A 14,828-nucleotide genomic window follows, 5' to 3' on the forward strand; every position below is an offset into this window, starting at 1 on the left:
ACCAGCTAGAGAAGTTGATATTGCTGTCCCCGCACCCGCCCCTTGTGATGGGCCTAAACAAATCAACACGATCAACAGAAGATTGGCAAAGAAGAAATAAATAAAAAAATTGCGAGGAAGACTAACGACCACCCCACGAAGTTGCCACATTCCCACTCATGACACTGTGTTGTGCGAGACAGGCTGCCCCACTCCCTGCCTTTTCCTTCCCGCTCTGTGTCACACTCGATGCGTCACTCTGAGCTGTTTTTGATGCTGTCTGAAAATTTGCCCTGCAGGGCGTAGGGGGCGGGGGTTGTTGGGAAATGACAGGCGGTGTGTACTAGAAAGCACAAGAGCTGTGTCTGCCCCCCCTCCCCACTGCCACCTCTTTCCCCACCCCCTCTGTCTCGAAAATCGATGACTGACACAAACTCTCACCTGTATTGTTCGCCGCGCTCAGTGATTCAGAGAGCGGCTTGTTGTCTGGAAGCTTTGTTTTCCAGTATTGGAAGTATCCCAATGACTTACTGGTTACCTGACTGGTGTAGCAAGCTAATCGACAACAACTACAATACTGGCCTTGCCGTCCTATAAGAGGTTTCCCATTGCAGCCCAACTGCTCTGTTCTCTGAACCTGGCGTTGATGAAAGGGAAAAGCAAAACCATGGGTTCAAAATAACCCACAGGGTCTAAACAGTAACACACTGCTGCTATTTGGTTATATATACAGCTGTGGAAAAAATTACCACTGCAAAAGTATCAGTTTCTCTGGTTTTAGTATTTATAGGTATGTGTTTGGGTAAAATGAACATTTGTTTTATTCTATAAACTATTGACAACATTTCTCCCAAATTCCAAATAAAAATTTGAATGGAATGGAGTGGCTGCCATACATGTAGAGATGCTGATTTAAGAAACATTTGCAGTGGTCTCTTAATTTATTCCAGAGCTGTGTATATATATATATATATATATATATATATATATATATATATATATATATATATATATATATTGCAGTACTATATACAGTTCCTGACGATGTTAGGGACCAGACACTGAATATTGTCTAATTTTACAGTGGAAGTGAATTCGGGCCAGAAAACATTCCAAAACTAGTCGTGGGGGGAGTGCGGAGGTAAATGATTAATCATTGGGGGTTTTGAATGAAAAATCTCAGTATTGGTATGATATGAGCAAGAGTTTTCGTTTGTGAAACCTGTATTGCACCCTTTTATTTATTATGTGCTCATTCTTGCACTTTTAACCACCTTTTTAACCACCACTTTTAAACTATACTAGTCATACGCAAGCCTGCTCTGACCTTGCACACACATGTAACTCTTGCACTTTATTCTGTACTTGATTTTAGTTAGTTAGGTCTCATGCTGTATAATATTGTGTTTTTAGCAATCATTGTATTATATAATATGTGCAAAGTGCATTTTTGGACATACATTGTAAGCCATCTGCTGAGACAATAACAATACCAATAATAATAATAGTGTTCATTGATTGGTTTCATTCAAATCAAGATATCTTCTGCATTAAGAATGCACTACAGTGTTCATGTATTATATGTAACATTTTGCAGGGGTGGCAAACATTTAAGTACAGGATTAAAGAGACCGAAACTAGTTCATTAAGGTTTTAAAATATTTATTTTAAAACGTCAGTTCCATTTTTACCAGTACAAAACAATCACAAAAGACATTCGAGCATGGAGAAAGACTCCATAATAAATAATAACAGAGACAGATTTTAGTTTTTAAAGAACACAGTAAAAGTAAATCCTGTTACAGGAAAAATAAAACGACAACAATCCAATACAGACAGGACAGACATCCCCTAGATTTTCCGAAAAGGAAACCCTGATTTAAAACTTGTAATAATAATCATATAAAAGACTTTCAACACGCTTTTTCTACACTGTTTCCTTGGCATCGGCGTGGGCAAGAAAAAGAAAACAATACAGTGACAAATTGGACAGCTATGTACAGAAATGTAAGCTTTACACTGGGGGTCCCACGTGCCTGTTGCTGGAGGCAGACCCCTATGAACACAACACACAAACCATCCAAGAAACAAACTCGGAAGACAACGCAGAGCCATCTTACTGAATAGAATTGGCTACACATGGATTACTGCGCCCTTCCCACTTCTCCTAGCCTAAATACTGGAGTGGTCCATGCATGTGTTTCTCAGGATTTCTCTAAATGCATGGTTTTGTTTACCAACTCTGATCGAGAGCTGTTTTTGCATAAAAAGGCCTGGGAATCTCTCTTTGGCAAGGTGGAGTGCGATGTGACACAATCTGCAGAATTGGTATGTCCTGCGGCTCTGAAGTCACGTGTTTTGAAATGTGAGGGAATGCTATAACCTGCCATTGGATCTCTTCTAAGCTAGATGGTTCCCAAGTCTGATGCATGTGTTGCTAACCAAGGCCCCCTTTGGAAAATAAGACACAGAAAGGCCCGTGAGCTCATGTTCTCTACATGTCCAGAGTACCGATCCTTGTGGTAGTACAGCGCAGAGACGCTGCAATCACACTTAAGCACGGGATGAAATGTTGAGGGTTGATCTCATGTGGAATAATGCATTGAGGTGTGGCCCAAATAAGATTGTCCCTCCACCTGTTTGCAAGTTAAGAATCAACAGTGAAATGCAAAGCAGGACTGAGTAAAGCCACTGACTAATGACCATTGCTTCCTAAAAGCACCTCTCAAACGTTTTTTCTTTTTTTTTTTTTTACTCCAGATTACAAGTTACACAAGACAGATGTCTTTTGCTGCCGATTTGTCCTTGCCACTGCCACAATGACCAGGGCATTTGCTTTTATTTGGGCACACCTGACACCCTGTCATACAGACACTGTTTTCTTGATATCTCATTCACATCGTGTCATCGCCATTGCTAGGCGTATGTGTGTGTGTTTGCATTCACGTGTTTTATTTTTCTTCTTCTTTAGACATTGATCACTCTATGGTACGTCAAGTAACCTAAAGCTGACTTATTCTCCCCTGCGCCTGTTCTGAGAGCACTGTGTTTTTTTTGTTTTGTTTTGTTTCTCTCCTTGTTAACTCTGTGATCCTTCCCCCGGGAAAGAAAAACACAAAAAAATAAACAATGCAAGGTCTTGTTTCTGGATCCGGTGTCTCAATCTGTTTCCGAGTTCTCAGAAAGCAAGAGAGCTGAACGTTTTGCCAAACGATCGCCACCATCACCAATCTTCCCACTCTTGCTCACCCTGTGATATATATCTTTTTTTTACCTTCCTGAGGTCATTAAGGTGGGTAGGTAAGAGCTTCAGATCGTGCTGGGAAAAAAAAAATCCCCGGCTTTTACTTTAACCCTGCACGCCACCCAGCTAGAATGGGGGCGGGGGAAGGGCGAGGGCGGCATCAACAGTAGTTCTCACAAATCAATCGGCCCTTCCCTTGGCTGATAAAGTCTGAGCAGCGTTTTTGTTGTTGTTGGTTGGTTTTATTTGTTTTTCTGATTTCGTTTTTTACCTCTGCCGCCAGCCGCCCAGCTTCTCCTGAGCGGAAAGATGGCTGACCACTGAGTTTTGGTTTTACGGGCTGGTGGGGTGCCCAGAGGCCCCGGCTGGGCTGTGGGGGCTCTGTGGGCCTCTGCTGGGTGAGGAACCGTAGCTGGGGCTAGCTGGTGGGGGGGATGCCTTGATCTGCAGCCACTTGTCGCCCAGCGCCTTGGCGAAGTGGTCGTCCACAGATACACTGACAGAGTGCTGGCCCGAGTCGGCCTGCCGGTAGTTGACACCCAGGCTGCGGCGGAAATGCTCTTCTACCACAGGGTCGCAGGCAGGGGGTGACATCACTGCAGGGGGGGAGGGGAGGAGAAGCAGGTATTAGAGACACCCAGAGCTTTAACCTTCTGATAAATTCTGTATGCCCTATGCCACTACGGTAGCACACCTGTGCAAAAAACTAAAATTGTTTGTACGCTTTTGTGTGAGACTGTCTTTGCACTGAGCTCCCAATATGACTATGATTATGGTAGAGAGGTAGGGATTGGAGGTTGGCAGGGAAGGAGAGGATGGAGAAAGTACTTACCAGAAGCACTGGAGGGCAGCTCAGGAGACTTGCTGTTCAATCGGGAGCTGGAGGTCACACACGTGATCACAGAGGGGCGGATCTGAGAGAGGAAAACATTATTAGCTTGCTGCGTTGCCACTGATGAAGCCTGGTGTGTCTCACTCAGGGGATGGATTTCAATCAAAAGTCTTTTAAAACAAAAAAAACTTTCATCTATTAATTTTTAGCATCCGTTTTCTGTTCGCATTCTCTTTTAGTACGTCACAAAAAATGATATCTTTGAAAAGTCCTGTGCCTTTTTTATTTGCTTGTTTAAATATATATATATATATATATATATATATATATATATATATATATATATATATATTGTAACTACAGTGAGCAAGGTTGAATATAAATTTGAATTCAGATTGGACAAGCAAGCAAGAAAATATCATATTTGCAGAATCTGGGGTTAGCCCCCCACAAACTCTGCCCCTGCCACAAGAGAGTGAGGCATTGTGGGTACAGGAACCACCAGTTTGCTTAACTAGCTGCACAATAAACCCGAATGCTGTCTGTCGGGGCTTGTTGATCACATTCCTCTTCCCATTGCTCACATTTCTGCAGAAATCCGGCTGGCTCGCATATCTGGGACAAGCACAGGCCTGCTTCTTAGATTCCTCCCCCCCTCCTCAACCAGCGCTCAGGAACTGAAAACGCTGCTTTGAAAATCTCAGAGCTTATGTAAGGGGCAGATCGTAGATTTTTTGGCTACTGTTCGACTTGCTGTAATGCTTTGGGGATTTTTTTCTTCTCCTCCCAGGCTTGCAGAGACGGATCCTAACAGGTTAACTATCACCTGATTGAACTTTGGAAAGATCACTGGGATAGAGGATGTTTGAGAGAATGAGAATCATACGGAAACTCAACCCGACTAAAGGCATTTGGTCAAAACAAAAACCTTGTCTTTCCATTGCGTTGTGCTAACCGTGATTTCTATTAAGTGCTTTGAGAGGGAGATCCATTGATGAAGGGATGATTGTCTCACCTGTACGCGAGTGGTAGTGGGGCTGTGGGCCTTGACGTCCGAGCTGGGCACCGTGCCCTCGGTGGGCGAGCAGTAGCCGGGTTTCTTGATCAGCGCCAGGGGCTCATCCATGGGGGGGCCGGCGTACATGGGGCTGGGCAACTGGTGGGCCGGGGGACTGTGGGGGGGGCTGCGGGTGGTGGTTGTCACAGTCGCGGCCTGTGTGGGTGGAGCCTGGCGTTCGGTGGGGCTGCGGCTGGACTGCCTCTGGAAGCTGCGGGTGGCGTTCCCAAACAGCACCCTCTCTCTCCTGGAGGACAGAATCGCATGGGTTAGCAGATGTAAAACTAGGTGCTACAAGCGCCAAGCGGACTCGGTTTTAACAAATGGGATAGACTTCTCTAAAGAGACGACTTGTGTCTGAAGAGCAACGACAGCTGTCCAGGTTTCATCTGGAGGTCATTTGTTGCTGAAAGAATCAAATCCATAAACTTGGTCTAGTCATTTAGTCTTGTCATCAGGGCTGTCACGTTTGTCTTAAAAACAATATATATAAAAAATCTAAACATTCCTCAAATGCATCCCTTACAAGTCAAATCCAAGATCCTATTTAAACCCCATGACTGTACAGATTAGATGCTATCTGGCTTTGCAGGCCCTCATAAGGCCCGTCTTCCTAGACTAGCGGATGTAGGGGTAAGGAAGCTCTGGTGGGCTAATCCTAGTATAGCTCAGGCATATAGGCGTGATATATAATGTGGTCTTGTCGGTTGACTGAGTGTGGGCGAGTGGCGGGACTGGGGAGTTGGGAGTTAGTTTGGCATTGTGGCTATGCAGATTCTACCGAGGGGATGGACCTAGAATACACTCACGATATGAGAGCCAGGGGCGACCGGCGCACTTTCACAGGCCTCTCCTCTGCGGCCAGGCTTCGCTCGGGGCTGTGCTTGCGCTTGATCGGGTAGACGGAAGGCAGCGCCGCTCTGTGACTGGACAGGTGCCGGTACCGGTCCTCGGTTCTCAGGCTGGGCTGACCTAGTTGGAACAAACAAGGAACAAAAGTGTGAAAAAAGACATAAACAACACGCAGAAGGAAAAGCACACCAGCAGCCCTCTTATTTACACACACAACACACGGAATTCCAGTCTGAGCAGGGGAACAATACAAGGCGTGGTGTTTTGTGCAATAACTGACTGCCGTTGGACTCGCAAACGGTGGGAGTTTCATCATCACACGGAGTGCTGTCAGCTGTGGGAACGCAAGGTTGAAATCGAGCACCTACTACAGAGACGTTCGATGACAAGTGACTAATTGTCTGGACTGGATGTGCACACCATTCCCAGAATTATATCCAACATACCTGAAATACCTGATCTGAGAGCAAAGGGATCATCATTATAAACACCCTATTGACAAGTAAGCAGTCTAGTCTCCACCTGTAGCACACAAAACGACCTTCACTTCTGCCTAGTTATGGGTCAACTGATGACAATTTCAGATAGTTGCTTCATTTTCTGAATATTACTGACAAGTAATGTGCTTGAAATGTATACAAATTTCAGTTTCTCAACAATCCCTTTCTGACCTAGTATGTCATCTCTCAGTCACTGAGTTCAACTTTAAAGAGACATAGGGTCAGACCAAATCAAAACTTAGATCTACCCACAAATCGCAAAGTACAAATCTGTATCCTATCATGGTTTCATTTATTATAATTTTATTGATAGAAGCCCCATTGTACTATGTATAAATCAAAATGCTATAGGCTGCAACTTTGATGGCAAGTTTGCGATCCGCAGGTGGGTCACGGTTTTGATTTGGTGTGGCCCTTAATTCCCGTTGTGAACCTGGCTGACCCCCTGCTCTTTCCACTGTAACAAAGTGTAACTAACTATTCCGAATGTAGACTGAGATCAAACAAAAAAGTGATGCTAGGCCAGTTTATCCTTTGCAGTGAATTGGGAAAGCATCCCAGTCCCACGTATCTAAAAGGTAGCCCATTCCCTGCAATACAGCCACCCAGGATCAAGTAACAGCGTTCCACCCAGGATCAGGTATCAGCATTCTGGCATTCCCAACAACAATAGCTCAGGAATTCTGGCGCACTTGTGAGTGGACATCTGTGACAGGATACAACCTGAACTCACCCCTAAGGCAATGGAATTTACCTGAGTGGGGGCGGGGGACCCTGTCGGGGAATCGACTGAGGCTAAATTTTAATAACCCCCAGCCAAGTTTAAATCCCAGGTCATAGCCGAAATGAAAGATCCTCATAGCTCTTGCCTTTCCCTTTTCTGTGTTAAGTCACTGGACCTTGTGCAAATATTTGCCTTTTATTTGCACATCCTCTTATGGATTCTGCAGTTTTAAAGGCCAGGTCCTGGTGATCTGAAAGTAAATTGGCATTGCCGAGCGGTTGAGGGCTGAGTGCTACAAATGATGACGTCCAGTTGCCTCATACAAACTCACAAACTGACTCACATCCTTTGGCTGTTTGTTATTTATTTTAAAAAGGGCTCGGAGAGAGACCTGGGAACAGTGTGGGCTGTGAGACATTGCACTGGGGAAATCCTGAACCAGACAAAGGCAAACTGCAGATGGCAGGCAGGTGACTCAAGGGGATCTGTCTGCATTTCTCCCTGCGGTATGCAGGATGTTAAAGAAGCACGGTTTGTTTTTACAGACAAAGATTCACAATTGTTTTCGCTGTACAAAAGCATTCTCTCGACAATCTCCTGATTGCTGCTGTAGGAAGCGTAACAGGTTGCCTTGTGCAGAGATTTCACATGCCCAACCACAAAAAGACCAAAACCAAACAAAATAAATGAACACTTACACACACAAACACATACATACACACACATTAGCGACAGGTTCTGACTCAGTCTGTCAATATTTAGCATCCTCATTTGCTGTTTGCTCTTTGCTTGAGAGAAGAATATGAACCATGCCTAAAAAACAATTAAGCTAATGCCCTGTGACTGTCAAAAAGGAAAAAAACTGCAGGTATACACTTTACCTTCTTGCCAATAACCTCCCAGCTTCCCTTACGTTTGTGATTCAATTAGAGCACCACACCTTAAATGTATATATTTAAAATACAATGCAAATGGAGGTGACACTAAAATCTGATCCTCTATTGTATCCATGCACAGTTTCTGATGCAACAAACAAGGGAGAACAATGGTTTTCCTGTAAATTATTTTCCAGCAAGTTTCTCACACATGCAAAATAGGCATTCACAGCTCTGAAGCAATCCGCACTGCTGGTATTAGAGTAACCAGGCCAAGTGGCAGACCTTAAGAGGGCCAAATCCCAAGCAGCAGATAATACACAAACGTGGAGATGAAAAGGATGGTCAGTAAACACAAGCAACCCACTCACAATAGCATCATCACTTCATAACTTTGTTCACACTGGAATGCAGCTGTAGCTCCCTCAGGTAAGCTTCTATGCACACTGTGGCAGTTACTGCGGTTATTCTGTTGAGTCCAAATACATTCTACAATCCTGGCTTATTTTTAGTTATTTAGTTATCTAAGGAGTAGAATCCTCGACTTACCTTCCAATATGTACACTTTGAAGCCGCTGTTCATTCGGGTGATGTAGTGAAAATTGGCAACAGCCATTGTTCCAATTCTTCAGCTGGTATTATAGTTAATATTATTATTATTCTGACGATTATTATTTTAAGATACTGGATTTAAAAAAAAGCCAAATCCGTTGGAGTGTAAGGTCTGAAAATCATGTACAAGTAAAAACTAAATCAAATCAGTTGAAAAAAGTATAAGCAATAATACCAAAAATAAATGAAAGAAGTCTAGAGTGAAGTGGAGTTGCAGTATCTCTCTTCACTGGAGCCTCTTCTCTGCTTGACTGTAGTCACTTCAGTGCTCTTGCCCTGTAGATCCTCAGTATATTTGAACTCCCTGAGTGAGCTGGCCCATTATGAGTCCTGCTGACTTCTCATTGGCTCTCGCCCAGCCAATCACATGGCTCTCCCCCGCCTCTTTGTTGTGTGGTTTGTTTTGATGAAAACCAATCCCTGCCCACTAGAACCGCATGGCTGGTTATCCATTGAATGTAAATTTATTTTCGTCCTGGAGCAATTTTACAGGAAGAGCCTTGATATTGAGATGTAAAGAGCTTGAATAAATGCAATTATTTAATTTTTTTACTGCTGGCACTGTGTTACTCTAGCACTCACATGTTAATTACTCTGTGCCCGTATAGCTGCTATTATCTTATATGTTTTTGAAGGACTATTGCTCCTAAAACAATTTCTGAGGTAGTTTCCCTGTTTTAAATCCATAGTTTTAATAGATTGCTTATATTGTACTCTTTTAAACAACCACCATGTCACCATGGATAAAGACATCTGCCAAAATAATAAATGACAAATCATAATAATAATACTGAGACAACAGATAAATACTGTTGTCGATCTCTCTATTTCGGTAGTTCATGAGTTTCAAATCACCATGGTGTAATATAAGCTGAATATGATTGAAATACTTAAAAAAAAAAACGTTTCCCCTGGTTTATGATTAAAGCTTCAGCCCATCATATCACACTATTCTTCTGGGGCAGCATATAAAATGTGCAACAAGGGTAAATTCACAACATTTCTAGAGTCTTTCATCCTCATTGGGCTTCTTGACACGTTAGAATAGTCTTCTTTGGTCTCCACCTGCAGGGATCATAAAACCCTCTGTACAACTCACTGACTGCAGCTGAGGCCGGCACTGATGAGCACACAATGTGCTTACTTCAATTCTACATGGGTCTGTATGCTCCTGGGCAGCATACAGTTTGTCTATCCTTATACAAGAAAATCATCACGTCCAAGAATTATGCTTTTTTTAAATACGGGACCTGCTTCTCACACTGTGAGTCTGCATCTCAGAGCACAGTGCCAGAGCATTATGGGCAGAACCAACTCAGCTCTAACTGAGTCACAGACATCCAGGATGGAAGGAGATGAGTTTCCAAAGCCTTCATTTTCTGATCTCCACAACACCCTTTGGAAAATCATTTCTGTGAAGTGAGTCAATCAACAGGAAGTCAGTGGGGTTTTATGCTGGCTGGCATATATTTTAAAGTTCCAACCTGTTTGAGTCTTTCTAAAGGGAGGGAAGAAAAAGCCCACACACCCTAAAGAGCCACCTAAATGGAACAAGGATCAAGCATCTGCTGACAGAAATTCAATCCTGGCTGAGTCCACACCCTTTTGTCACCAGCTGTGATTCCCTCCCTTGGACCCTTCCCGATCCCCCTACCTACGTGCCAGCACAGTGCTGGAAAGGTTTGACTCACTTATGAGACGAACAAAGGCACACATTCCCGCTTTCCATCTCCAATGAAAGTCTGTTAAGGGTCACTTTGTGGTTGCTCCTCTGCCTCCCCCTTACACTCACTCTCCCTCCCTGGAATTGCTGGAAATGGCAAACTGAATACCTGTGGCTGCCATCTAACATGATAAATCGAAAAATGGAACATAACCCCCCTACCCCCTATAAGAATGACATACCCCGAAAGCTTTGAAAGCTTTTGTCTCATCACAAGTGTTATGTGCTTTTATGGACTCCCAAAGTGGTGGAGTCACTTGCTCTGAACCTAGTGTGGCTGGGTCACATGTGTAGTACGTCACCGCTTCCTCAGACCAGACTTCCCCCCAAGAGGTGGGAATTGCTTTCTTTTGTGTTAAATTACTGTAAAAATCACACGCTGTAAAAGACAAAGGCCTGTTATATTACTCAATGTGCAAACCTGTGATTTTCTCGGCGATCAGTGTTAATGCTTCTTCCTGGTCTGACCACTTCCCTGAAAATTCTGGAAGGCCCAGGTTCTGGTATCACTACCTATTAACTTGATCTTCAAAAGAGTTGCCTTTTCACGACATACCAAGTACCTGTACCACAAAGCCAATGCAGGAAGTTAAAGTGCTTTGGAACTCCTCCGTTCTTTCAGCCGTGCTTTAATTTCCGTGGAGTTGCCACAATAAACATGTTCAAAGCCCCTGAGAAGCTACTTTCTCACACAGAGATGACAGAGAGACCCTCCATAAACAATACAGAGGCTCATCTACAGAGACCAGGGCCCAGCCCAAATACACAGAAATTCCTGTGTTGTTGGCGAAATATAGTACAATCGCACATAAGAACATAAGAAATTTTACAATCGAGAGGAGGCCATTCACCCCATCGTGCTCGTTTGGTGTCCATTAATAACTAAGTGATCCAAGGATCCTATCCAGTCTATTTTTAAATGTTCCCAAATTGTTTCTTCAGCCACATCGCTGGGGAGTTTGTTCAGATTGTGACGCCTTTCTGTGTGAAGAAGTGTCTCCTGTTTTCTGTCTTGAATGCCTTGAAGGCCAATTTCCATTTGTGTCCCCGGGTGCGTGTGTCCCTGCTGATCTGGAAAAGCTCCTCTGGTTTGATGTGGTCGATGCCTTTCATGATTTTGAAGACTTGAATCAAGTCCCCACGTAGTCTCCTCTGTTCCAGGGTGAAAAGGTTCAGTTCCCTCAGTATCTCCGAGTAGGACATTCCCTTCAAACCTTCAAACCACACAGTGTGTTATGAAGGAGTAAGGGCATTTTTGTGAGCATATCATCTAATAAGGGCACAGATACAATAATATATAGTACCACCTTTTCTAATTTTCCTTAAATCTGCTCAACTTGTTTAATACACCCACTTGTATACATCCCCTCCACACACACACACACGCACTCTAATTATACATCCAAAATGTGTCCCTCTGACTCTTTTTCCAGCAATATCTCTTTTGCCCCTTAATATTTTTCATAATCCAGTCATGGTGTTGACCCCATTTCAAATTACATTTCTGCACTGTCAAAGCAAGGTACAACCAGCAGGATGGCTGTCACACAGGAGACAAGAGCTGAACGTTGACTGAGGTGCGAATCGAGGATTCCTGAGCAGAGCAAAATTCAACTTCAAAGCCATGTGATTAATTCTGCAGCATCTGAGGAGTGACCACGTTAATTGCCTGGCTAAGCTCACATTCTCGAATGTCTGGATATTTGCCAGCACACTACTCACACAGACACACACAGACGCACAAACACACACGCACACACATAAACACACACGGTTTCTATCGCTACAGTGTACCGGACTGTGGAAGGTAGGAGGCACTGCCAAAATGACTATATCTGGGACAGGTGGAGGTGAGCTAGCTCCAGATGTGCATTGCTCATAAACTCATCCCCCCCCTTCCAAGCACACACACGCACACACTCTCCTATACTCATTAGCAACTTGGGATGTAGTCTGCCTCTGCCATCTGCTTTCCCGACTTGTGAGATCTCACCTGACTGCATTTTTTCGCCTTGTTCTGCCCTGGAGTTAAGCAAAGGGGCAAGGCTGTTTTCTTTCTTTCTTTCATTTTTTTTTGTTTTACCGACCTGTACGGACACGCAGGGGGGGGGGGGGGGGAACAGCAGCAGCATCCTCTCATAAGCCCAAACACTGCCTCCCATTCACAGAGATTAATTGAGCTCGGAGATGCTTTTGTTGAGCAGAGACAAAGGAAGCACTTAGCTGAACCACTTTAAGAGCCAACCGGCCTGCCCTTACTCCAGCTGTGCCTGTGCGTGTCTCTGCGCTTCAGAGACAGAGAGGGTGGCAGGTGGAAAGAATAAAATAAAAAATACCACTCAACTTTTATTTTCTAATTTCTCATGGTTGCTGTACATGTATGGCCTATCACCCCACGTTGTTCTGATGAAGTACAGGGAACATTGCTAGGCTACCATTTTGTCTGTGGTGTGTGTTCATAGTGATTCCCTGTCGCCCTTTAAACTAGCTTAAGCTTTATTTATTTTTATGGTCTCTCGACTGAAAGTGTGGAACAGAGGTGGGGAAGCAAGGTAATAATGCCTCGCCAACTGACTTTCCGTCTGTGCTGCTTCTTCGTGAAAACGGTGGCAATTAATGGAAATTAAAGGGGGAAAAAAGAACACACTGAAGAAGGCACACACGTTGTGAGGGAAGAAAAATAACAATTTATTTTCCCCCCTGAAGATTTTGGTTCTGTTAGATGGAAGGTGGCTCAGAATGTCACCCTTTCCTTTCTGAACCGATTCATGATACCCTTATCTAAAAGTAAAGAGGGCAGGAATGACTGACAGAACAGAAAAGAAAAGAAAAGAAAAGAAAAGAAAAGAAAAGAAAAGAGTGTGAAGTACAATGTCCTGGAGGGGGCCTCTGAGCGTGAGCTGCCCCCCTCCCCTGGAGACTCTTCTGTCACAGTCTCTCCCCATTTGCAATGAACTGGACTAAAGCTACAAAAACAAACCAAAAAAACCCTCAAAAATTCAGTGAAGACCCTGTGATCCTCAAGTACGGTAGGGCTATAGGATATCAGTGAATAATGAATGCCTTTTTATTTAATTTATTTAATTTTGTTTTCCTGGCATGGAGGCACAAATAAAACTAATCATAAACATGAATAATTCTGATTGTTAGATCGATCAGTGAGTCGTGGCTTCGTGAAATGCAAGAGCCCTGACTGGAGCACAGTGGCATTCATTTTAAACACTGTCAGAAATGTGTGGGGAATTAAAAGCAATGTAGTAAACACAAGCTGGAGCCAAAACATGACTTTAAAGACTTGTAATTACATTTTTGATTAACTGCGGTGTAAATGACAAATTAACTCTGGCTACTACTCCAAATATATGGTAATGTCAAATAACACAATTAAATAAAATTACTCAGTTTCTATGCTGTTGTTGTAGCTAGATTGGCACCTTTCAACTAGAAAACTTCCAGTGTGCTCAGAAATTGGGCTTAGCTTTGAAAATTCCCCCTTTTTAACCAATTTACTGCAAAGGAAATCCCCCAGTATCATCACACATTGCATTGTGCATGGTCTGGCTTGGAAAACTAAACTGATGACAGTTTCCAAAAGCAGCAAAAAAAAAAACTGCAGCCACTGTAAACTTGATAAAAGCGATTTCATGTACTTCCACTGAGTTACAGTGGGGACAGGGTCAGGGTCAATAGAGTGGGGTTTAGAGACGCTTGCATGCGTGTTTTCCTGTGGTATTCATAAGTGAATGCAGCTGCAATGCCCATTCTTGCAAAGTGTTACCACAAAACACTCCTGTGAGTAGTGCAGCAGCTAAACATTTTTGTGTTATTTGTGTTATTTGAGGCACAGAGACTGTAAAAGCACAGATTTACTGGAGAATGTGTGGTCGAAGTGCCGGATTACTTTGCAGATTAAGTACGGCAAATTTTGGTGAGAGGTACAATCCCTGCGCTTCTTGGATCTTTTGTCTGTGGGACGAGCAGTGATGTGTGTTGGAGGGGGACGGTGTATGGGGGGGCGCTTAGTGGTTTAGCAGGTTTTGATCCTTGGGGCGCATTACTTTAGAGGGGGGGGGGGTCTGAAGAAGCAGGGGGAGGTATTTGATGACAGCCGGCCTCAACCCTGGCAACAAGCCATCCTTTTGTTACCTGTCTCAGCACCTGCCTCCAGAACTGCATTCCAGGCCCCAGAGATAGTCTGCTGTGAATACATAGCCCCAAGGCCTGAATCTTGTATTTTCTTTTTCTGTCTTCTTTTTTTCTCTTTCCATTCCCCTCCACCCCCACACACTTCCCCTCTCCTTCTTGTCTTTTCCTCAATGTTTATCTGTAGCCCGCAGCCACTCGGCACGCCAGAAAAAAGGTTTCTTGCAGCAGCCCACACAACTGAACAGCGGGCGGGCGGGCAGGGACCCCTCCCTCGCTCGGCCCGC

The 14,828-nt window shown here is 43.9% G+C and overlaps 1 protein-coding gene across 2 annotated transcripts; it reads right to left on the reverse strand.

Annotated features, from left to right (window-relative positions):
- Positions 1-1,624: 1,624 nt before the first annotated feature.
- Positions 1,625-8,958, reverse strand: vgll4l (vestigial like 4 like). Of its 2 annotated transcripts, XM_066709890.1 has the most exons (5): positions 8,613-8,958; positions 5,922-6,084; positions 5,071-5,359; positions 4,056-4,137; positions 1,625-3,819 (listed from the first exon to the last, which is right to left on the reverse strand). In XM_066709890.1, the coding sequence occupies exons 1-5, from the start codon at positions 8,677-8,679 to the stop codon at positions 3,557-3,559; spliced, it is 864 nt and encodes a 287-aa protein (XP_066565987.1). In that variant the 5' UTR covers positions 8,680-8,958; the 3' UTR covers positions 1,625-3,556. The 2 variants fall into 2 exon arrangements, with proteins under 2 accessions (XP_066565987.1, XP_066565986.1); XM_066709889.1 differs by lacking the exon at positions 8,613-8,958 and having other exon boundaries at positions 5,922-8,577.
- Between the last annotated feature and the right edge of the window lie 5,870 nt (positions 8,959-14,828).

Source organism: Amia ocellicauda, chromosome 7, assembly GCF_036373705.1.
Source record: "Amia ocellicauda isolate fAmiCal2 chromosome 7, fAmiCal2.hap1, whole genome shotgun sequence".
NCBI lineage: Eukaryota > Metazoa > Chordata > Actinopteri > Amiiformes > Amiidae > Amia > Amia ocellicauda.